The 24,592-nt window shown below is 41.1% G+C and overlaps 1 protein-coding gene across 2 annotated transcripts in view; it reads right to left on the reverse strand.

The window, feature by feature from the left end:
- PTPN14 (protein tyrosine phosphatase, non-receptor type 14) overlaps window positions 1-24,592 on the reverse strand; it is a 218,649-nt gene that overhangs the window by 109,466 nt on the left and 84,591 nt on the right. For both annotated transcript variants that reach the window (XM_011929412.1, XM_011929413.1), the window contains 2 exons: window positions 19,378-19,705; window positions 6,283-6,452 (listed from right to left, as the gene is read on the reverse strand). In XM_011929412.1, coding sequence (XP_011784802.1) covers window positions 6,283-6,452; window positions 19,378-19,551 — 344 coding nt within the window. In that variant the 5' untranslated portion in view covers window positions 19,552-19,705. The remainder of the gene's footprint in view (window positions 1-6,282; window positions 6,453-19,377; window positions 19,706-24,592) is intronic.

The raw sequence follows: 24,592 nt of genomic DNA on the forward strand, positions 1-24,592 counted from the left end.
GTATTTTAAAATCTCCTGATGATAACTGCTAGGCAGTTTTATCTGACTGACTAGAATACAGCCCGGTAGCCAAGGACTTTGGAAGAACTGGGAGATGTACAATAGATCACTGATCCTAAGAGTAGGGGATATCCATAGCTGCTGAGAAGCACCAAAAACAGAGAGAGCACCCACCAGACAGAGGGTACTTGGAACAGGTCCTGTGGACCTGATGTCTCCGCCAGATGTACAAGAGTGTATAAAATCTTCCTTGGCAAATGGAGTGACTGTGCTGGCTACAGCAGTAGTCGCACTCTGTCAATTCTGTAGAGTGCTCACCATTAATAGCGTGGACAGCTCCACCCAAACAGGTAAGCTACTAAGATGTCCTGGAAAAGGAGGAAATGTTATCTGACCTCATTAGGACAATTAGAAGCTCCTGTGCACTGTGCAACCATGACATTCAACAGTGAGTAATGCAAAGACAAACATGTTTTGGTTAAAAAAAAAAAAAAAACTCAAAATTTAAAATTTTAGAAACCATGCATGCACTCAGCAACTTAGAAGTTTATAGCCTAAATTCACTCTTCAAAAATTACGTTTTCTTTTAAAAGTTTTCTTCTTAGTATTAAAGAAATTAAAGAGGGACTTCCTTGCTTAAGGAAGACTTGGAAAAACCCCAGACCTAAACTAAAAGCAGTGATCTTGGCCAGCAATTTTCTGGCTTCCCCTTGCTATTATTAAGTATCCTTCTGTTTGAATAAGAATTTATCCACCTCTCACAAGCCATCTTTTTTCTTTCTGTGTCCAGAAAAATGTGAAAACCATGTGTTTATAACGAGCCTGTTGCTATGCAAATCATTAAAACACATTACAAAAATATTTCCTTTGAGTCAGGAGAACATGCTGGGGAAGATGAACTGCTAGCAAGAGTCCCTTTGCTGGACGAAAAGCTGGCAAAAAGGAATCTGAGAAGCAAAGCAAAATGGAAAAAATTACAGTGGTCCCATCCCTTGAGTCATTTTAACCAACAGGGGAAAACTAACATTTTCAAAGCCCCAAGGTAATAAATCTTACAGTTTGGAGTGGGGTTAACAAACTCAGTGGTTCTTAATCTCTTTAAATCCTATGGTTTCATGACTCATCCTCCATCTGTCTATTAAAGTGTGTCCTTCTTTTCACTAGTTTTCTTTTAACATTTCTATAACAATATCAAGAGATTTCTTCTTTTTTCCTTTTATTTGTACCCCTGTGTGTATTTTCCTTTTAATATCTTTTGTTTTCTCATTCAATTAATACCTTAAAGTAGGGCCTGAGTTATCTATTTCTTATCCAACACAATCACAGTGTCTTGACAGGTTTCCCTCACTTATGAAGGGACTTGCCCCTCAAAAGTCATATCTAGCAGATGAGACACAGTATGTCAAATTAATGTCAAAAAAGCAGTGCTTCCTAATGTTCTAATTTAAACCAATTTGGAGTTGATAATTTTAATAAAGCCAATCACTTTATTAAACAAATTGCAATCAATGTCATTCTCAAATTTTTGTTGTGTTGTTCTGAATATACTATTGACCTAAAAATTTCCATGGGTGCGATTCTCTGGCACAATAAATTAAATAAACAGCTTTTAAATATACCTTCCTTTGACTCTTATGTGTCTTGATATATATATGGAGTCATATACACAGCAAAAAAAAAAAAAAAAGGAAAAAACCAACCAGAGTATTAATCTAGACTCTTTGTCCTTGGTCAGAGAGAAGAAATGGCTGGTCATGACTAATGCTATAGAACCTGTTCTCAAACAGAAGTAGCCAAACCATTGCAAACATGTGTTGGGTGAAAACAAGTTTGGTTGGCTCCAGACAAAGGCTTATTTTTTCAGCACAGATGGTTGAATGGTTGCCTCCTCCAAAGGGTTGCCCGCAAATGAAAGACAGATTTCTATTTCTAATCTATGCAAATATCTTACTCTGCAGGGCATCACAAAGACTAACTGTTTTGTGTCAGACACTGCAGATTCCAGGTGCTCTGAGAGATGCCAAAGCCCATCTCCACCTGAGATGCCTGGTAACTGGGATAACAGCGGATGACTGGAGAGTTAGTCATTAACCCGCTCCTAATGAATGCTGTTGGGGCCTTCTGTGAAACATTCCTCTGGAATCCTGCCCCACCACCACTGCTTCCCCTTGGCTGAGCTGCCTGGAAGGCAGTTTCAACATTCAGTTCGGACCTCAGATGCTGCTAAAACCTCCCAAGAAGGCTGAGATTCCCAAAGGCTCTTAAGGACTGTAGCATTTTTCACCTCATGTTCAGCTCATCTGTCCATCTCCAACACCACACAGAGAAAACTCAAGCATTTAAAAATATTATTCTGTCCAAACCAGATCTCCTTTATTCTCTAGTCCATAAGCCTACAATCCATGGCATGTCTTGTTGAATCACACCTGATTGTTGTTGGTGGCCCTCAACCTTCCCAAATAGATGTAATTCCTTTTTTTCTTTTCTTCCTAACAACTTTTCTTTTATTTCTTACATTTTTTTTCTCATGTTCCTCCATCTTCCCAGCTTAAATCTTTTACTCACTCTGACACCCCTTGGCACATTCCAGTTTTAGGGCCCCTTGGAGGCAACAAAAATTTCTGCAATGCTGCAAACATACACACACACTCACGCATAGACAAAACGCTGCATGCTAATCCAACTCCTCACTTTCAACATTCTTTGCCATAAAGAGTTGGTTAGACCTGAAATCTATATAATCTAGTTCCGCTGCTTAAATCTAAAAATATCTTTCAAAGTTTAAAATTTTTTGTTAGTTTTTCTGATCAAATGTCAGCAGCACAGTTTGCTTCAAAATCCTGTGTTGTAAAACACTTCTTTTCCTCCTTATTAACCTTCATCTGAAATAAACCAGGCTAACTAAGCAAAAAGAAATTTTAAAGGAAAAAGAAAAGTCCTTCCTAAATCCCACACTTAATAACCACCACTACCAAAACTTTTTACTCTCTACGTCCCTCTTTGAAATTTAAATACCTTTTGTTTTAGTCTATGAATGCAAATATTGACAGTCAAACAATGCAGCATTAAGTGTATTCCCCTGGAAAATCTAAAACTGTAAGGAGTTTTAGAGGTTAACTGATTCATTGATTCCTGTGGCTGGGTGAGTGTCAGAAACACCAGAGGATACTATTCATTTTAAACAATAACATCATCTTGATTCTCAGCCCTAGATATTACAACCAGACTTCTGGTACGGCTCTAGAATCATATTTATAATAAGTGCCCAGGTAACTATGATATAGCAGGCCTTGGTCTTTTGAGAACCACTGATCTATTCCAACACCCTACCCAATATGGTGGTTCCCTCTACAGGATACCACATAGGCTACCTAGTCCACACGACAACATTCACTGAGACCAGTGCTCTCACCCTTTTGTAAGTCTTGTTCCCTTTTTAGATGGCTTAGTTATTAGAAACTGTATTCCCACATTGAGCCAAACAGTCAAAGTTCTTTGGCTCCTTGGACTTCACTTACTTAGACCCTAATTTCGTGCTCCAGAGCTGACAAAGAATTCCCCCTCCTACAAGAGTCTGTAAATATCTAAAGGCAGCTACTACTGTGCCCTTGTAAGACTTAATTTTTCTAAGCTTAAACAACTTTTTTCTTTTAACTTCATAAAGCATAATTTCTGAGTCCCTCTTTATTTCAACTGCTCTTTCTCACCAATAGGCCTTACAGGATAGGTCTGTCTAGACTAACAATACTTCACTTTTCTTACAGACGGAACTTCTTTCAATATGCACTAATTTCTAGTCCATGTTTCACCCTCATCACTCATTATCTTGCACTTCATGGCCGAGAGCCAAGAATCAGCAAGTATTTATTAACTTAATGCTGTGTTCCTAGCACCGTGTAAAGAACTCAAGGAGGATGCAAAAGCCAACGGAAATCATCACATTTTGAGGAGTTAATAATTTCTTGTACAGGAAGAACTTAGTTATGTGAATTAACTTGAAAACAGGGAACAATGGTATGCAACAAACAGAGTGCTTTAAATGTCTATCACATGAAAGACTGAACACTAGGTTTTTTGGATCAGGCTGTAAGGTAACTCACGGCCTCTGTTTGCAATTAGGCCATGCATTTACAATAGCTTTTGATTTTTCTTTTTAAAAAGGAAAGCAAGTGAAAAAAAGAAGACACAAAGTGGCTCATGCCTGTCATCCCAGCACTTTGGGAGGCCAAGGTAGAAGGATCACCTGAGGCCAGGAGTTCAAGCCAGCCTGGGAAATACAGCGAGACTTCATCTCTACGAAATTAGAAAAAAACGAGACAGGCTTGGTGACACATGCCTCTAGTCCCAGCTACTCAGGAGGCTGAGGCAGGCGGATTGCGGGGGCCCAGGAGTTTGTGGCTGCAGTGAACCATGATTGGGCCACTGCACTCCAGTGTGGGTGACAGAGCAAGACACTGTCTCAAAATAAATAAGTAAATAAAAACAAATAAGCCAAATGAAAGAAAGAAAGCAGAGGCTGGGCACAGTGGCTCACACCTGCCATCCCAGCACTTTGGGAGGCCAAGGTGGGCAGATCATTTGAGGTCAGGAGTTCAAGACCACCCTGTCCAACATGGTGAAACCCTATCTCTACTAAAGAATACAAAAAACTAGCTGGGCGAGGTGGCGGGCGCCTGTAGTCCCAGCTACTCGGGAGGCTGAGGCAGGAGAATGGTGTAAACCCGGGAGGCGGAGCTTGCAGTGAGCTGAGATCCGGCCATTGCACTCCAGCCCGGGAGACAGAGTGAGACTCCATCTCAAAAAAAAAAAAAAAATTAGCCAGGCGTGGTGGCAAGCGCCTATAATCCCAGCCACTCGGGAGGCTGAGGCACGAGAATCACTTGAACCTGGGAGGTGGAGACTGCAGTAAGCCAAGGTCATGCCACTGCACTTCGGCCTGGGTGACAGAGCAAGACTCTGTCTCAAATAAAAAAAAAAGAAAGAAAGAAAGCAGGATATTGCCTTAAAATATACTTAAAATTTTCAAGTACATCCTTATATCAGAAATTTAAATTCTAAAAAATACACAAAAATCAGGTAGAATACTCTTCCTTCTTCAAAGCATGTCCCCGCATTGCTTCCCAAGCATTCAGAATGACAAGGTCCTGGTAAAAGGCAAAAAGCAAAGAGTTTATGTGATTCCTTTTCCTACCAGAAATCTCCATTTGATGAGGAGACTTCCCAGGTATTTTAATGGAAAACTCTTACCAATAAATCAACTATACTAACACCAAAAAAATGCACTTATTCCACTCACTGAACATGCTTTATCAACTTACACAAATCCCTCACTTTACAGATGAGAGGGGAAAACATCAATTCAAAGGCAACACGTGATTTCTCCAAGCTAAAGCAGACACTGAGTAGCTGGGTGGGAACAATAACTGGTTCTCCCCTCTACTGTTGGCTTCTTGTCTCCTCCTATTTAGTAGGGACAACCATCAAAACTCTTGCTCTCGCAACATTTTCCTCCTTAACTTTACTCCCACTTTTAATTATCTTTCCAATCTTCAAATGCGAAGTCTGATACTACATTTTGTTTTGTGATACTTTTAGGAAAAGGGTGGACAAAACAGAATTCATTGTTTTTTTCCTTTTTCTTTTTTTTTTTTTTTTGGAGACAGGGTCTCAATCTGTTGCCCAGGCTGGAGTACAGTGGCATGATCACAGCTCACTACAGCCTTGAACAACCGGGCTCAAGTGATCTTCCAACCTCAGTGTCCTGAGGAGCTGGAACCAAAAGCACAAGACACCATGCCCAGCTAATTTTTATATTGTTTTCTTTTTGTAGAGACAGGGTCTTGCTATGCTGCCCAGGCTGGTCTCTAACTCTTGGCCTCAAGCTATGCTTCCACCTCAGCTTCCCAAAGTGTTGAGATTATAGGCATGAGCCACCACGCCTGGCCAGGTGATTACTTCTTTATTAAATTCTTGCATGCCTATTTTACTCACAGTCTCCAACGAGTATTTCCATGCTGCTAGAGACGAAATTCTGCCTGGCTCAGGATCCCTACTGCCTTACCAGCATTACAGAAAACAGCTGGAGTTAGCTACATGGATTCAACCAAAACTCTAAAGCTGCAAGGCAATGAGTAAACAACCCCCAACTATTTTAACCTCTCCCCCACCACACACCCGCACCCACACCCACACACCCCTAAATCAACCAGCTCATCTACTTCACTGGAAGCTTCACAGTCAGTCAACACCCTTATATGGCACACAGGGAGAAAATGCACCTACCTTGTGGCCTCTTGCTGAAGCCATGACACATTTGGCACATAGAACATGACTCCAAAGAAAAGCAGAGGCTCATTAGCGAATTTGTCCAGATGTTTCTTCAGAGGTTTTTCCAGCTCCACCCATCGTGCTTGCTGGCTCTTGCTGAGAAACCAAAGGCCAAAGTAGTGTGTCTAGATAAAAGGGTAAAACAGCATCAGTTCATGCTCACCACAAGCATCCCAAGGCCACACAAGAAACGAGACTCCAGCATGCTGCATCCTACCTTGGGTTCCCCAGCCCCTATACAAGATCCAGCTTTGACATCTGACTTTGGGACAAATTAAAAGAAACCACAAGCACACAGCACTGTAACATACATGGAGTATCCAGATAGATGCAGTATCCCTACTCATTACTACTGTTTGTGCTTGTCGATACCAATGGGCCCATGTGAGGTAAAGGAGAGTCGCGCAGGGAAGGGACAGTGCTGACTTTTCCCCTGATATCTGAAGACTGCCTTTTCTGTGTGCCTTCTGCATGCTTCATGATCTCACATGGAGCACACTGGCAAAGACCAACACCGCTCTTGCACCTGCTACAACGTAACTTATTACTCAGTTCCTAAGACAAAACCGCCTGCCAACTGAAAGCTTCTGCACTGTAGAATATTTTCATACAGTACCAGATTTTAAACGAGAATTTATTCACTCTTTTCGTGTGATTTAAAAAGTATCATCCTCTTCCACTTTATTATAGACAAACTGCAGCAAATCTCTCCCCATATCAAGCTTTGAGAGAGGAAGGATCGCCTCTTCACAGCTGCCGCAGGAGCCCCTGGTGGCTGCTCTTGGCAGATTATGGTGGGATTTGTTAGATGAAAGTGAGATTTTCACCCTTAGACTTGAAGCCTAAACCAGTTTGGTTTTGAACAACATGCTAAATGATTAAAACAGGTACTTTTATGCACACAATCCCATCTTTTATATTCATTCATGCTAGGATTTCAGGATTAGCACAACAATCACCAAAAAATAGATCACTGCTTTTGAAGATTCTTTTATATTTCAATTACAGCCTAGAATGGTTTACAGCACACCTGGAAACTTGCCTTCAAAAGAATGTTTTCATTACAATGTTTAATTTCCAAAGGCATTCTTATGCTGACGTTCCCACTCCAGCTGGCTGCCACCTCAACATTACCACAGATCAATCCTGCCACAACTCCACCAAAATCTCTCATGAAGTTTTGACTCTGACTTTACCAGAAAACCAGACGTGCCCTTGCCTACATAAAGCTGCAGACCCAGATGCTTTAAAGATATTTTAAATGGATTTACTTTGAGATGGGGGTAATGATTTGATCAGCTTTCCCCCAAGATGTTCCAAAGGACAAGTTCACATCAGAAATCTATGCATTTCTTGAGCAACAAAATGCCAACAACCAGAGCCAAGGTTATATTTCTATCAACTTAGACAAACTTACTTGGATGAATTCTGACCCTATTATTCATTTCCTAGCTCCAGTGAATCCATTAGTTGTTCCAACCTGAGTGATGAGAAATGAAATGTGGCTGAACAGAAGGAAAACAGACTTTGAAGTCAGTCCATCTCCCATCTTTTGCACTCACTGTCTCAGTAACTTTACACAAGTCATTGAAATGCCTTCTAGACTCTCACAGTTTTCTCCTCTGTAAAACAGGGATGATGATTACAACTTTCACCCACATGCTCTGAGAGGTATAAACGAGATAATGCCTGTCGATTACCTGCATGGCACACGGTAAGTAACTAATTCACAAGTGGTACCTTCCATTGCTGCTGCGGCTGCAGGACTACTACCCCTGTTACCACCACCCCCACCACTGCCACCACCATCATCATCAGTAAATGAAAGCAGGTAAACCTCATGAATCTTTTTCATCAGCACTACTGACATCTCTGTGAACCACAGAATTAGGAAACAGGTTATCTGGGAGTCAATGAGAAAAAGCAGGCAAAGGTAGAAGCGGGAACATCTATGAATAATGTAAATATTCAAAAGATGCAAGGAAATAAAAATCACAAAGCTATACCTCCACTAAGACTTTGAGGCTCTCATGATAGCTGGTAATGGGACACTGGAACACCACTCTGATGCTATCCTCTGAGATCTATGATGTAGGCTTAAGCTACCCTAAACGTGAAGTCATTTGGGTACTCAGTTCAAGACATTTATCTGATAAGGGTCCAAAGTAGTTCTGCATTATACTGAATTCCTGTATGGAATACAGGGCTGTATAAGGGTATTCCATGGCATTTTGGATGCCTAGGAGTGAGTCTCCATACAATAAATTAGGTAATATGTATAATTAACATGATATACAGCAATTATTAAAGCTGGAAAAGAGCGCTTTTTATAAGCATGAGTGGAGAAAACAGGGCAAGCTTCACAATTGCTTAACAGGCTAACCATGATTTATCATCTTTCACTAAAAGCAGTTGTGACATTTGGGAGATATCTTTATAGTCCACACTTCATTCAAATTAGTAATATTCAAATTATAGAGGGCCACAGTAACTGCATAAATGTTATACAATCAATTTTGAAAAACGGTTAAAATTTTTATTGTGTCTATCTATGCCTTGAAAGCTATTTTAAATTTCCTTTTCTCATTCCTATCCATCCAGATCATTAAACCAGACCTGACCTCCACCCCAGAAAACCCTCAGAGAAATAATATTCCATGGAGTACACACACACAAACATGTATGTGCACACACAACACACACAAAATGCACACTGCAGCTGCACATACACACACTCCTGTGCATACACACATATGGGTATGTTGAGAAAGAGGATGACGAGGTACAAGAGAAACGATAGTAAGGCAATAATCTTGAGCCAGAGCTCTAAATAACAAAGTAAACCACTTCTAATGGAAAAACCTAATTCATGGCATAAATTCATCACTGCTGTGGTACAGCACCTTTCAGAGGACACAGAATATTTCACAGTGACTCACCAGGTAATTATCCAGTGAAATAATTACATAACTACTGAAGAAATGGGGTGTCCGGTGCAGGGCAGAATTGGGGGAGACAGGTAATCTGAAGGACAGAGTTTGTACATACTCACAGCCAGAACATCCTAACTTTAAAACTATCAAATTTAGTCCTCTAGCAAGAAGAAAAGTCCATTTCTGAGATCCCCATCCCCACCCTAATTTTTGAAGCTATGCCCAAAGTAACCTTTTGCATTCCCACCCTTCTCCTCCAGTTCTTCCTCTAGCTATCTGCCTACTCTGGAGTAGAAAGACCCTGCCTCAAAAGTACAATACAGCACACGTTTATTCTACCACGTCTACACAGTGCCCCACAGGAAATGGAATCAGAGCCTAGGCTCTCATTTCAACTAGCATGTGCACCAATCAACTTCCTGTGTATTATCCAAGGAACTACTAATCCTGTCAAGCCCAGCTGAGACCCCACCAGACTGGTTCGTGGTTCACTTGCCAATTTAAACTCTAGCTCAATTTTGAAAGCTGAGCTTAGCTGCTAAACATTGCCACGTGGTTGAAGAAAGCATGGTGGATGACTGCAAACAGAAACCACCTTCTCCATGACTCAAAGAGGATCCCACCATATTACCTGAGTAAATGCCTGAAATATTTGTTCTGTTTATATCTCAGGCACCAAAACTAAGCCAGGCTCATTTAATCCTCATGATACCTCCTCTGGGAGAGGTATGAATCCCCATTTTATTGCTCTAGTTTTCTTAAGAAAACTAGAACACACAGCTCTGGTGCCATGAGTTCTGCAATAAGTTTACTGCAATGATGAGAAAAGAAGACAGAAGAACCAGTCCTCAGTGACAGGAACCACATCTCTGAACCAGTTACAAAAAATGCACTACAATGAAACCAAGTAGGGAAAGCCGTACTAAAATGTCATTTTTATGTGAGCAGCTTCCTCATTTATTTGGTTTGGGGAATTGCATTTTAACACAGGAAACACACATTTAAGTACATACTAAAAAATCGGCTAGTTTCTTCAGTGGCAGATTGGTGTGTGGATACTATAGTGTCAAAATGTCCATCTTTTGGTATTACGGAAAGATTCTGAGACTAAGGGCCCTTAAAAGTAGTTTTGGGGACAGGGGGCATATGAGAACTCTCTATACCTTCTGCTCAATCTTGCTGTGAACCTAAAACTGCTCTAAAGAAAGAAAGTCTATTAAAAAATACTTTGGGATACTTTTGATTTGCTTGTTCATTTATTTGTATAGAGATGGTATAATCCCCCACATTAGTTATTAAAACGGAAATATTTTTTGAGGGTTTTGTTTTTCCAGTTTTGTGACCAATGGCACAGACTTTAATGCTATTTTTAAGAGGTTTAGATGCGGTCTTGGCAATTACCAAGGATTAAAGCCATGATCTTATCTCGAGCATTTTGAAGAGTTACTCATCCAGAAGCAAAAGTTTAAAGTATCTTGCATTAAGTGTTAATAGGCTGCCTATCTTACTCAGTACTTCAGCTGTAAATTAAGAAACAGTTGCTGTGCTTCCACATAAAATATATGAATTACATAGTATACAAGCAGGAGCAGTTTCACTGAGGCATGGAAAATACTTCAAAAGCACTTCATGCAATTACATTCCAATGGCTTTGGAAAATAAGCCACCGTACATCAGCTGGATAACGGTAGAAAAGAACTTGTGCTTAATCAACCTTTACTCTGGGTAGGTCTGAGATATCTATAACTGACACATCTATAATTAACAACTGCACCCTCTTCATTTTCCTAGCCAATCTCTTTGTAAAAGTACAGGAAAAGAAACTGCAGAATAACACAGACCCAAGAAGAGAGTCCCATAGCCAAGAAAAACCACTCTTCTGAGACTGCACAACTCACCTAGAATACACGGAAAGATGAAGACATTCAAGTTAAGACTCGCAAATAGTTCACGTACAATCTCTATATCTAGAAAATGGAGATGCCAGTGCCATTACATTCTAGGGCTGACATTAAGCTAATAATGTTTCACACTGTCATTTTTACAAAGACAAAAAGCAATACAAAACTTAAAGATGAGAAATCTCCCCCAGCAGTCTACTCTTCAGTTGATTCTTAATCAGTATTGATTATTTTAGTCCTTTGCAAATACACATATATACTGATGTGATTAAACAAGCTATAAAATACAGCAGAATTCCACTACTATCTGCCAGGGCATGAAGTGTTCCATTTAACTGAGTACCCCCCAAATCCCACATAAATTATTAACTGCCAAAAGATTAGCATAAAATCAAACCACAGAAATCTTCTTCATGTAAGTTAACTTTTATGTGATAATAGGAAATGCAAGTTAAATTTCTTAATCTTTATAATCTCTAGTCATTATGAAAATAGCAAAATGTGGAAAATTTCTACTGTGGTTATAGCTTTGGGTAAAACTGCTTTTAGTAAAGATCGAAATATAAATTTGCAAAAGAAAAAGGGGATAAATTAGACGATAAGGACTTACTCTTTGAAATGATTATAGTTTGGTTTTTAAAAACTTTGTTATGCTCTTTTAAAAACCAAGGCTCTTAAGCTTAGCCTTAGGAGAGAGCCGAGAGTTATGAAAGTCACCATTCTCCAGAACGCTGGATTTCCCCACAGCCGTTCCCTACCTCAAATAGGTTTTACCAATGAAGTGAAGGGTATCTCAGGTGCCTTTGTTATATCATTTATCCTTCTTCCACTTGTTAAAAGTAGAGCCAAGGTTAGTCTAGCATATTTTTACATTTTATTAGAATGTTTACACTCACTATTACCATTAAATGCCCCCCTTGCTTTCTCAGAATAGCACTGTTTAGCAGAAATAAAATGTGAGCTACGTACTTAATTTTAAATCTTCTAGAAGCCACATTTTAAAAGTACCAAAAAGTGAACTTACTTTTAATAAATATTATTTAAAACATGTCAAAATATCATTGCAACCTGTACATAAATATAATTAATGAGTATTTTAGTTTTCTCATACTATGTCTTCAAACTCTGATGTGTTTTCACACTTACCACGCATTTCAGTTCAAAATAGCCACATTTCACGTGTTCCATAACCACATGTGGCTACCATATTGGACAGCACAACCTTAAATTAATCCTAGCTATTTGAGGAACTGAAAGACTTTGCTATTTTAACTCAACATAAGATCACAGTTTCATATATATCTATCTATATCTATATAGAGAGAGAGAGTGAGATTCACTCTGTCACCCAGACTGGAGTGCAGTGGTATGTTAATAGTTCATTGCAGCCTCATTCTCCCGGGTTCAAGGGATCCTCTTGCCTCAGACTCCCAAGTAGCTGGGACTACAGGCATGTAGTCACCATGTAGTCACCATGCCTGGCTAATTTTATATTTTTTTGTAGAGATGGAACTCACTATGTTGCTCAGGCTGGTCTTGAACCCCTGAGGTCATGTGACCCTCCATCTTGGCCTCCCAGTATTAGGACTATAGTTGTGAGCAACCACACCTGGCCCCAGTTTCTAATAATCAAAGTCATCTAAAAACGGAACAAGCAGACTTACAAAAGGGTGACAGCCCAGTCTCTGGAAGTGTCATGGCAGAGGCTGGATAGCTTGTGTGGTGTCTTGCAAAGAAAGCAGCCATATTGAATGCTCCCTATGCTAGGCTACGGCGATACTGAGACAACTATGAAAAACTAACTCTTTGAATCCTCCCAACAATTCGTAGAGGTGGCTACTATTACCATCTCCATTTTACAAATGAGAAAACTGAGGCACAGGGTACTTCAGTAGCTAGCTAAGCTTACATAGGTAGTAAATGGCAGAACCAGGATTCAAACTCAGGCAGTTTGGTCCAAGCTGACATTCCTAGCCACTAAACTCTGCTCTGTTTCCATGTACTTCTTTTTTAAACTATGATAATTAGTCATAAGGCACCATTGTTTTAGCTCTTTTTCCCTTAACCTAGGCTAGTTATTTTCAAACTGAGATAGGGCTCCAGATATCCCATCTCCTCTGTAAAAGGCCCAGCTCCATTTACACATCCATGTTCCACCGAAGATTTGGAGAAAAGGGTTAAATCCACTGATCCAGATATATTACAATGACATTAATAGAATTCTGATTTTCTGAGCTTCCTATATCTCGGGAATGTCTTTGTTAACAGAGCTCCCTAGCAGCAACTTATCCTTGATTTTTTTCTTCCCCTTTAAAACAACTGAAAATACATTTTTCCTAACCAGTTCATCTCATGACCTCTTGCCAGGTTTACAATTGTGCTCACCGGCATCTCTGTACCTCCTGTCCCTCCCCTCTGACCCCTACTCTTTTCTTCTTTTTTTTGAGACAGAGTCTCGCTCTGTCACCCAGGCTGGAGTGCAATGGCGCAATCTCAATCTCGCCTCACTGCACCTTCCACCTCCCAGATTCAAGTGATTCTCATGTCTCAGCCTCTTGAGTGGCTGGGATTACAGGTGCATGCCACCATGCCTGGGTAATTTTTGTATTTTTAGTAGAGATGGGGTTTCACTATGTTGGCCAGGCTGGTCTCGAACTCCTCACCTCGGGCAATCCGCCCACCTCAGTCTCCCAAAGTGCTGGGATTACAGGAGTGAGCCATCGCACCCAGCTGATCCACACTCTTTTTTTCTTTTTTTTTTTCCGAGACGGTGTCTCACTCTGTCACCAGGCTGGAGTGCAGTGGCGCAATCTTGGTTCACTGCAACCGCCAACTCCTTGGTTCAAGCGATTCTCCTGCCTCAGCCTCCCGAGTAGCTGGGATTACAGGCATGTGTCACCACGCCCAGCTAATTTTTGTATTTTAGGAGGGCCAGGGTTTCACCATGTTGGCCAGGATGGTCTCGATCTCCTGACCTCATGATCAACCTGCCTCTGCCTCCCAAAGTTTTGGGATTACAGGCGTGAGCCACCGCGTCTGGCCGATCCCCACTCTTTTCTACTACTGAGTTCTTTACCTGACATGCAAGGTAACCATGTCATGCTCCTCCTTGGAGTCCTCTGATGACTTATACTTCACAGCAGTGTTTTATTCCCCACATAGTTCAAAAGAGTATTTTCTGGAAGGCTAACACAACCATGAAACACTTACTGGAACACCATTTTCTTTCTTTTACTATAGGATTGAGGAGAGAGTTTCCCAAAGCATTTTACCATGCTCCCTGTTCCATCACTACACGTCTCCGGGAACTGGAACAGTGGTGTCAGCCTGCCAGGGTTGAACCGGCCTCACAACTTGCCAGCCCAGTGACTGTGGGCAGGTCACCCTATGCTGTAGCCTCCCCATCTGTAAGATAGGAACAGCAAGGGTAGGGACGCATCACAGACTCGTTATGAGGACTACACGAGCTGATATATGGAAACTGCTCAGCAGAGTACATACAATCAAAAGGTGGTAATTACCCTTTGTAACTTATTTTAGAAATACTATCCTATAGATCTAGTTAAAACTCCCTAGGCAGACACAGCAAACCCTGCAAAAGCAGACTCCATCCTACCCCTTCCTCCTCTACCCTCTTCCCTTCCATGACCCCTTTCACACACACACACATACACACACACACAACACACACAACACACACACCAGTGCAAACTGAACTCTGCCTTTCCCTGAAAATACCCTCCCCCTGCCACACAAACAGATCAGTGAAAGCTGAACCATGCCTTTCCCAGAAAATTCCAACACACACACACACAGAAACAGAGATCAGTGCAAACTGAACTCTGCCTTTCCCTGAAAATCCCAACACACACACACACACACACACACACACACACCAGTGCAAACTGAATTTCACCTTTCCCTGAAAATTCCATGTTCTTTCCTGTTTCTGTACCTTAGCACAACCCATTCCCTTTACCTTGTTTCTTGTTTGTCCTGTTCTCTAAACTCTAGGAGCAAAGACTCTATCTGGTTTCTGGGAGCAGGGACCCTATTACATTCAGCTTTCCCAGACATGACTGTTTGCTGACAATAGGAACCAGGCTTGGGTCCTTCTGAATGCCACGTTAAATAGGAGCATATCACATTTGTCCAAATCTATAGAATGTACAACACCAAAAATAAGCCCTAACGTAAACTCTGGACTCTGGGTGATAATGTTGTGTCAATGTAGGTTCAATAATCATAACAAATGTGCCACTCTGGGGGTGATGTTGATAGTGGAGGAGGATGTACATGCATGGGGCCACGGGTATATGGAAATTCTCTGTACCTTCCTCTCAATCTTACTGTGAATCTCAAAGTGCTCTAAGAAATCAAAGTCTTAAAAATAAAAATAAAGTCTATTAAAAATTATCTAATAAAATATATAGTGGTAAAACAATTAATGTAAATAAAAAATTTAATCAAAAAAATTTTAATCTACCATACATCCTTTCCTAATATAACGCTATTACAAAATTTATGATATACCTAAACTACTTCTAATGGCAAAGCCAAATATCCACCATAATCTACTTTCTAAGTCTTCATAAAGGCTAAACATATTGACCTGGGCACAGTGTCTCACATCCATAATCCCAGCACTTTGGGAGGCTGAGGCGGGAGGGATCGTTTGAGCCCAGGAGTTTGAGACCAGCCTGGGCAATAGAGTGAGATCCCATGCGTACAAAAAAAATTAAACATTTGCTGGGCATGGTGGCATGTGCCTGTAGTCTCAGCTACTTGGGAGGCTGAGGTGGGAAGATCACTTGAGCCCATGAGGTTGAAGCTGTAGTGAGTCATGATCATACCACTGCACTCCAGTCTGGGCAACAGAGCAAGACCCTATCTCAATTGGAAAAAAAAAACAAGATTAAATGTATTTTGGCTGGGTGTGTGGCTCACACCTGTAATCCCAGCACTTTGGGAGACCAAGGCAGGAAGATCACTTGAGCCAGGAGGCGGAGGCTGAATGAGCCATGATCATGCCACTGCACTCCATCTTGTGCAATAGAGTTAGGCCCCAACACCCCTCCCAAAAAAGACTAAACTTTTTCTTCTATCTTAGATTGGTTGTCACCTTCTCCTCTAAAGCAGCATTGGCTCTATTTGAAAAATGACCCAAATAGAAATTCAAGGTATGAGGATCAGACCCTGTGTTCACCTCCTCTTACTTCTGCTTTTGGGTGGAGGATGCATTCTTCTTTAAGATGTGTTTGTGCAAAGGAAGGAAAGTATCAGATTACTCTATCTGATCCTTTAATTCAGGAGTATCTAGAGGATTGATTCACAAAAGGGCACAACTTCAATGTTGTCTGTCATGGAAGGAAAGCACAAAATTCAAAAAGAAAGTGATTTGGTCAAATGCGGATGCACCCATTAGGGCATGTCAAAATAAAGTCGGTATTAAATGCAAACCCCAGCTTAGCAACGGAATGTCAATCACACTACGCGCACACTTGGCACTGCACTGCTTTATTCTTTGCGATAAGGTAGTTGTGGGATGACCCAGGGTTGACTTTTGCCTTCTCACTGAGAAAAACAATAGTCTGTTGAAAGCCATTATTACCATACACATCTCCACACATCATTCGTTATAAACTCTAGCTTGACCTGGTGATTCGGAGTGATGCCTTCTCAGCCCCCAAAATGTTGGCTGCTCTTTCACATCCTTGAATCTTTGATAATCCAGTTCCCCACAGTAAAGATGATATGGCCTTCTTTTCTACCTGCTGGACTCAAACATATCCTTCAAGTCTTGGTTCAGAGTGAAGGCTTTGTTCATCTTCCATCAACTCTTTCTCTCTCACCAGCAAGACTGCAGTGTTCAGTGGGCTGGATTGCGCACTGCACAACACTAAGGACAGCCATCGCCTTTTGGGCCTACCCTTGCATTCTATTTTAGCTCGGACCACGTTCAATATTCACTGTTTATTTAAAGGCTGGACTCCCCTACTGTTGTATGCATGTCTTGAAGGTAAAATTGTACCTTATTTATCTTCATTTCACCAAGTTCTAAAAAAGTGTCTGGCACAAGATGTTCAATATTTTCTTTAACAAAAAATGGTTTTTTTTTTAAATTGCTTATTAAGACTCTCAAATTTGAACAATTATAAATTATTAAACGCAGCACTAAACATTTTCCATACAGGAACTCTTTTAATATTTACAACAGCCCTATGAAGTAAGCATTATTATTCCCACTTCATATGTAGGAAACTTATGCCTCAAAAGATTCGGTAACTTTTACATTGTCACGCAGCTAACAAATGACAGAAGAGTAAGCTGAATCCAAGACCAAGATTCCAATGCCTATACTTGTAACTACTTAACCACATGCTACACTGTCCCCTGATGCATATGAGGAATAATTAGTTGCTCTAATTTGAGTGACTGAAAGTACTTAAAAGTAAAAATACTAATTTTCTATAAGAACTTAGACAAGTCTCTTCCCCAATCAGTATTTAAGTTTTTCCTTTATGCCCATGCACATATGCAAATGTGTGTTTAAATGTGTGTACCCTAATGTGTTACCAACGAGAAAAAGAGAGCCAGCTACCAATCAACAAGATGAGAACATTTCACACATTTATTCTACTGTGGCAATTACCAAGCTACTAATACATATATCCATTGTCCAAGACAGTCTCCTGTACAGAAAAATATACCTAAAAGGAATACCTGATCACTGAAACCAAAGTATAAACACAAAGAACAGCAGGAGACAGATGCATTTCAGGTGAAACAGTTTCCCAGAGAAAAATAGCTAGCCTGTGGAAGATGTCTTTAGAAGGGACTTTCAGAGCAGGAAAGGGGAGAGGAAGATCCTCCTGGGCCCCAACTCCTTTGTAAGCAGGTGGAGAGAGGTCACATGCAATCAATTCCAATAGTGATTGCCACCCCTCTTCTGTCATCGAGGTCCTAGGCAATGCTGTCACTTGGACTCTCCAAGAGCCCAGGGACCTAGGACAATGACATACAGCTGTCCCTTGCCCTCAGGAAGGTCTGAGCCTCAGGAGCTTGCAGTCATTCAGTACTGGCAACCACTCAACCAGACCACCTTCCCCATTGGTCAATATGTCAGACAGCTCTCAAGACACAGATGCTGAAGTGTGGATTGCTCACAAAAGTCTCTTGTCCTGAATGTCTGTACGACTGAAAAAAGAAGGGCTTGGCTGTCATAAACAACTGCTCTGAAAGTCCCTTCTAAAGAGTGATAGCATGACTTTCTAAGTGGTCAGTGCTGCTTTTGCTTAAAAGTCATCTCACAGACAGCATGAAGGCAACGAGGGCTGTGAGGAATCTTCTTTTTTTTTTTTTTTTTTTTTTTTGAGACGGAGTCTCGCTCTGTCGCCCAGGCTGGAGTGCAGTGGCCAGATCTCAGCTCATTGCAAGCTCCGCCTCCCGGGTTTATGCCACTCTCCTGCCTCAGCCTCCTGAGCAGCTGGGACTACAGGCACCTGCCACCTCGCCCGGCTAGTTTTTTGTATTTTTTTAGTAGAGACGGAGTTTCACCATGTTAGCCAGGATGGTCTCGATCTCCTGACCTCGTGATCCACCCGTCTCGGCCTCCCAAAGTGCTGGGATTACAGGCTTGAGCCACCGCGCCCGGCCTGTGAGGAATCTTAAAAGGAACAAAACCTCTGTTTTACAGGCTCCCACAAAAAGCCTCACTGATCATGCTCACTCTAAATGCTTTTTCTCTTTATTTGGTGGTTTTTTTTTTAAGAGGAAAATACAGAAACAACCCAAAAAAAAAAAAAAAAAAAGGCAGCTGCATGCATCCGTATGTGGGCGTTTTTCTCCTTAATGTGCAGCCAGAATGCCAAAATACCAGCTACCCACTCAGTTGTTTTAAAGAGAGAACATGACTTTGGTAGGGAGAGTCTCTCATTTTCAACTCCCCCAAAACCTCTTCCCCAGCTGAAATAAAAGGAAACCTGCCACGCCATGCAGCTCTAGGCGTTGTTCACATCAGCACGAATCTTCCCATCCAATGACGGATAAGATCACAGCCATGCTAAGAATAACAGGATTCTTATAAACACATTGTCGCTTAGGCCAAAAAACATGACAGATGCCAAGAAACAGATGGCTGGTCCCTTTGGTGAGTTCTCCTTCACATACCCAACACACATGCATGCGCACATGCGCACACAGACACACCCCCTTACCTCTCGCAGCTCCAGCCTCTGGGCCACAGCCTCCAGGCATTCTTGCCCTGTGCTTTCCACCGACAGCGTGCACTCGATAACATTGCTGTCCAGCAGGCGAATCCGTGTAACAAAGCAGTTCTTGCTCAGGACGTTGTAGCGCCGTGTCCGGCGGAGCTTCAGACCAAAAGGCATGGCTATGTGGTCCTCGGACACCGCCCTCCTATCCTGGCGCACACGCCCCTGAGACGGCCTTAACAGTTTCGTGACTGGAAAATTACACTATCACCTGTGCTCCTCCAGGTAGGGAAAAGGGTGTCCATGCCCAGTGTGGTCCTCTGGAAGATAGCTGTAAATGCAAAAGAAACACCACGGTCATGCTCCAGAAGGGACCTGTCAATGGTACCATATTCCACACACACAGAAGCGCACAACCCCCTGCCAACAGATCACCATCCAGATTTGACAAGTTGCAAGTTCTGGAACTCCTAAGTGTCTTGGCAGAGCCCATGCCCTATGCCTTATCTTACAAGGGTGATACGATAAAAGCTACTTTACAGTTGAAGAAACGAAGGTTCAAAGAGATTAAAGAATTCATTCACAGGTGCACAGTGTAAATGGCAAAGCCAGAATTTAAACCAATGTCTACATAACTTCAGTTCACATACTTTTTTCACTATGCAATACTGTCCACTCAAGAAAGTGCTAGGAGACTGGGCATGGTGGCTCATGCCTGTAATCCCAGCATTTTGGGAGGTTGAGGCAGAAGGGTTACTTAAGCCCTGGAGTCCAAGATCAGCCTGCACAACACAATAAGACTCTGTCTCTACAAAAAAAAAAAATCAGCCAGGCATGATGGCGTGTGCCTGTAGTCCCAGCTACTTGGGAGGCTGAGATGGGAGGATCTCTTGAGCCTGGAAGGCCAAGGCTGCAGTGATCCATGATCATGCCACCGCACGCCAGCTCGGGCAATAGAGTAAGATTCTGTCTCAAATTAAAAAAAATAAAAAATAAAATACAAATAAAAAAGCCCACTAGGAGTGGAACTTGAACACTGGTGTTTTACTTTTTAAATTTCTAAATATATTGTCTCATTCCAACTTCATGAACAACCCTATGGTGTCATTTTACAGAAAAAAAAGTAAGGTTTGATGACTTTAGTGCCCCACTGAATTTAAAATTTGATCTTGTTCCACCTCATTCTTTGCAACACTGCCTTTTTTATTAACATTATTTACTTTTATTTTCATGTCTTATGTTTTAACTTTATTATTTACTTAGAATGAATGATAAAGTGGTGGGAATATGCATTTAATATAATCAGCTACTTCCTTTTTTTTTTTCTTTTTTTTGAGACAGAGTCTCACCTTGTTGCCCAGGCTGGAGTGCAGTGGTGCAATCTTGGCTCAGTGCAACCTCTGCCTCCCAGGATCAAGAGATTCTCCCACCTTAGCTTCCCAAGTAGCTGGGATTACAGGCACCCGCCACCACACCTGACTATTTATTCTATTATTATTTTTAGTAGAGATGGGGTTTCACCATGTTGGCCAGGCTGCTCTTGAACTCCTGAACTCATGTGATCCACCCGCCTTGGTCTCCCCCAAAGTACTGGGGTTACAAGCGTGAGCCAACACACCTGGCCAGCTACTTCCATTTTTTTTTTTAATGGAAAGATATGAATTCTTCAAAGCACTTAAAAATCACAACTCTGGCCGGGCGCGGTGGCTCAACCCTGTAATCCCAGCACTTTGGGAGGCCGAGACGGGTGGATCACGAGGTCAGGAGATCGAGACCATCCTGGCTAACACGGTGAAACCCCATCTCTACTAAAAAATACAAAAAACTAGCCGGGCGAGGTGGTGGGCGCCTGTAGTCCCAGCTACTCGGGAGGCTGAGGCAGGAGAATGGCGTGAACCCGGGAGGCGGAGCTTGCAGTGAGCTGAGATCCGGCCACTGCACTCCAGCCTGGGTGACAGAGCGAGACTCCGTCTCAAAAAAAAAAAAAAAATCACAACTCCTTGTCCTTTTTTCAACAAATATTTAGACAGATGTGGGGAACCACCCTACTATCATCTTGTTCCTTTACAAAATCTTGATGCAAAAGTCCTGTAACCAAATCACAGATAATTTAACTTACTATTATAGTAACAAGACTTATAAACACCCTGATGTCCCACCAAATGAAAATGATGACATTATTGCCATGGATAACACAAGAATAAAATAACAACAAAAGTGGCCTTATTGCTCCACCCTGAGCCAGCAATCTTGCTGGGAGGCTCATCACACTTGTCTTTCAAAGAAGCCAGAAATGTCCAGAAAGCTTTTCTGTCCAAATGTTCTGTTCTCCATTAAGCCCAACTATCTCTTGCTCATGTGATTGTTTTGTTAACTAGATTCAGGCAGATCCACTCAGGATTTATACTCTTCATCCATCTGCCGACACAGAATTACCCCCTGAGCCCCAAGACACTTGGATGTACAAATAGGAATAGCTACTACTTGTAGGAATTCTTAAATTAATAAATAAAATGGCTTCAATATTTATAAACCACTCCCTGCCGGTCCTCACGCCTCACAGACGTTGTCAGGGTATAACCCTGCAACAAAGCAAAACACACTCCCCAGCCTCCCACTGCAGGTCTTTGATACTTGCCGTGGGCACATTCCTTAACATGACAGGTATATGTTTTATGATGGCTTAAAATACATATGCTAGAAACTCTGGCTTGGTAAAATATATTAACATTTCCAAATCACTTTATGTTGGCAGAGTATCATGTTTACCTCTAAGGTAAGCCAGTCTGATCTCTTGATAGGTACAGAAAAGAATATGAAATGACCCACCCACTCCCAACCCCAAGAAAAACAGCGGGGGGAGCCAAAAATCAAATATACAGCCCTTAGGTGTTTACTACTCATGAATTTCCCTCAACTTATTAAAGCACAGAACAGAAGAGGCCAATATTCAATTCCTGCATTAACCAGAGAGCCTCAAACAGAGAAAAATATTTGCTCTGTGGGCACAAGCCACATTTCTAATCCTGAGCCAGGCACTTTACATTTGGGTGTGTGTCTCACTGTAAACACCTAGGAAAGAATGTGGCTGGCTTGGTACACACTGCTCCCAGCAAAAACAATCTCTACTACATATTCTATGGGACATCATTCGCAATGCATAACTAGTGAAATAAAAAGCAAACTTTAAACAATATGTATAGATGACTGCAATTTTTATGATAAACAAAAACACAGAGAAAGGAAAGAACGTAAGTTCGGCAAAATTATTATCTCAGAGCTACTTGATATTAAATAGAATTCTAACCTTGTATATTTCTACATTGTTCTAGCATCTTACAGCTGTCTTGTATTATTTTTGTAAATAAAGATTATTTTAAAGTACATTATCTACTGAAAATGGTGTATCAGGGGCAATGGCCTTATATTCATGGCTAGCAGATAATCTGGTAATATATCTCCTAGAAAATACATATTTTGATTTCTAAAAGACCTTTAAAATCTCCAGTTGACAAAAATACTTGCAAGATATGGTATCAACAAAATGTTATAAGAAAACTCGTCTGATCCTTTTAAAAGTCAATGTCATGAAACAAAAATTGAGCATGGGGAGGGGGAGGTAGTACAGGCTGCTGCAGAGTAAAAGAGATTTAGGAATTATGAAAACGAAATGTAGTGTGTGAACCCTGATTAAATCCAAGTGTGAAAAAAAAAACCTGTAAAAAATAGAGATAATTAGGAAAGTTTGAAATAGAAAATAGAAATTAGATGACATTAATGTATTTTTATTAATTTTCTTCAGATTTTAATAGAATTGTGATTACGTAGGAGAAAGACAGAATTGTGTTAAGAGATGCCAGTGGATATATCAGGGTTTATAAAAAAAAGTCATGATGCCTGTAACTTACTTTTCAATGTTTTTTTGAAAAACCAACACATACAGCTGGGTGCGGTGGCTCACGCCTGTAATCTCAGCCCTTTGGGAGGCCAAGACAGGTGGATCACCTGAGGTTAAGAGCTTGAGACCAGCCTGGCCAACATGATGAAACCCCGTCTCTACCAAAAATACAAAAATTAGCCAGTCGTGGTGGTGTGTGCCTGTGATCCCAGCTACTCGGGAGGCTGAAGCAGGAGAATCACTTGAACTCAGGAGGCGGCGGTTGCAGTGAGCTGAGATGGCACTATTGCATTCCAGCCTGAGCAACAGAGCAAAAAACCCACCTCAAAAAAAAAAAAAGAAAAAGAAAAGAAAAGGAAAACCAACACATACACCATACACACATAAGCACATCTATAAATTCAAAGTTAAAACAAATACACAAAATGTTAACAGTTGTTGAATCTAACTGTGAGTATACAGATATTCACTCTACTGTTCTTTTAGGTTTTGTATATACCTAAGTTTTCATAATCAAAAGTGAAAAAGAAGGCAATCCTTAGTGCAGGTAGTAAACATGCTCACACCTAATCACTGCTGAATTTAAATGATGCTGCCTCTTTCTATGGACTTCTCTGATCCTTAGTATCACAGGTAGTCTGTTCTGTCTGAATTCCCACAGCCTTTGGTGCTTATTTTAACATACTAATCTAACTTATGTTAAAAATATCAGCACACTTTGACACTAAACTCTCTCAGAGCTAGAAACACATTTTTTTCCACCTCTAACACACACATCATTTACCTACATTAAAAGTTCATGACATTCCCACCCAGAACTTGCATAGCCACAGAGCTGTGCTTCTGGAAAGAACTTTCAGGCACTCATTTAAGACATCTCTTACCTTTAGTAATGGCTATACCTAAATTATCCCAGGTAAACAATCTGCTTGACACTAATCTATAATAATAGGATTAGAGAAAAAGATCTCTTAGTCCTTTTCATTTCAATATTTTTATATTCTGTGAATTTATCCACTACTTTTAAGTTCTCAAAAAAGCCATAGCACATATGTTAAAATTCCATCTTTTACCCATCCACACAGGCACAGAGCTCCACCTCAAATGTAACTCAGCTCCCTGCTATATTTTATGCCCAATAGGAGTACCTCTGCTTTGTCATTAGAACAGGGAGTAAAATATCTACTATAAAGTGGACTTAATGTGAAATCCACTCTAAGCATCTCCTTTCTGTTAAATAGTTGGGCTCCTGGAACCTTTCCAACTTTCCCCATGTGGCTCCCTGGGGCCCCATCATATTCATTTGATCGCACACACATT

Source organism: Colobus angolensis, unplaced genomic scaffold (assembly GCF_000951035.1).
Source record: "Colobus angolensis palliatus isolate OR3802 unplaced genomic scaffold, Cang.pa_1.0 Scaffold81, whole genome shotgun sequence".
Taxonomy (NCBI): domain Eukaryota; kingdom Metazoa; phylum Chordata; class Mammalia; order Primates; family Cercopithecidae; genus Colobus; species Colobus angolensis.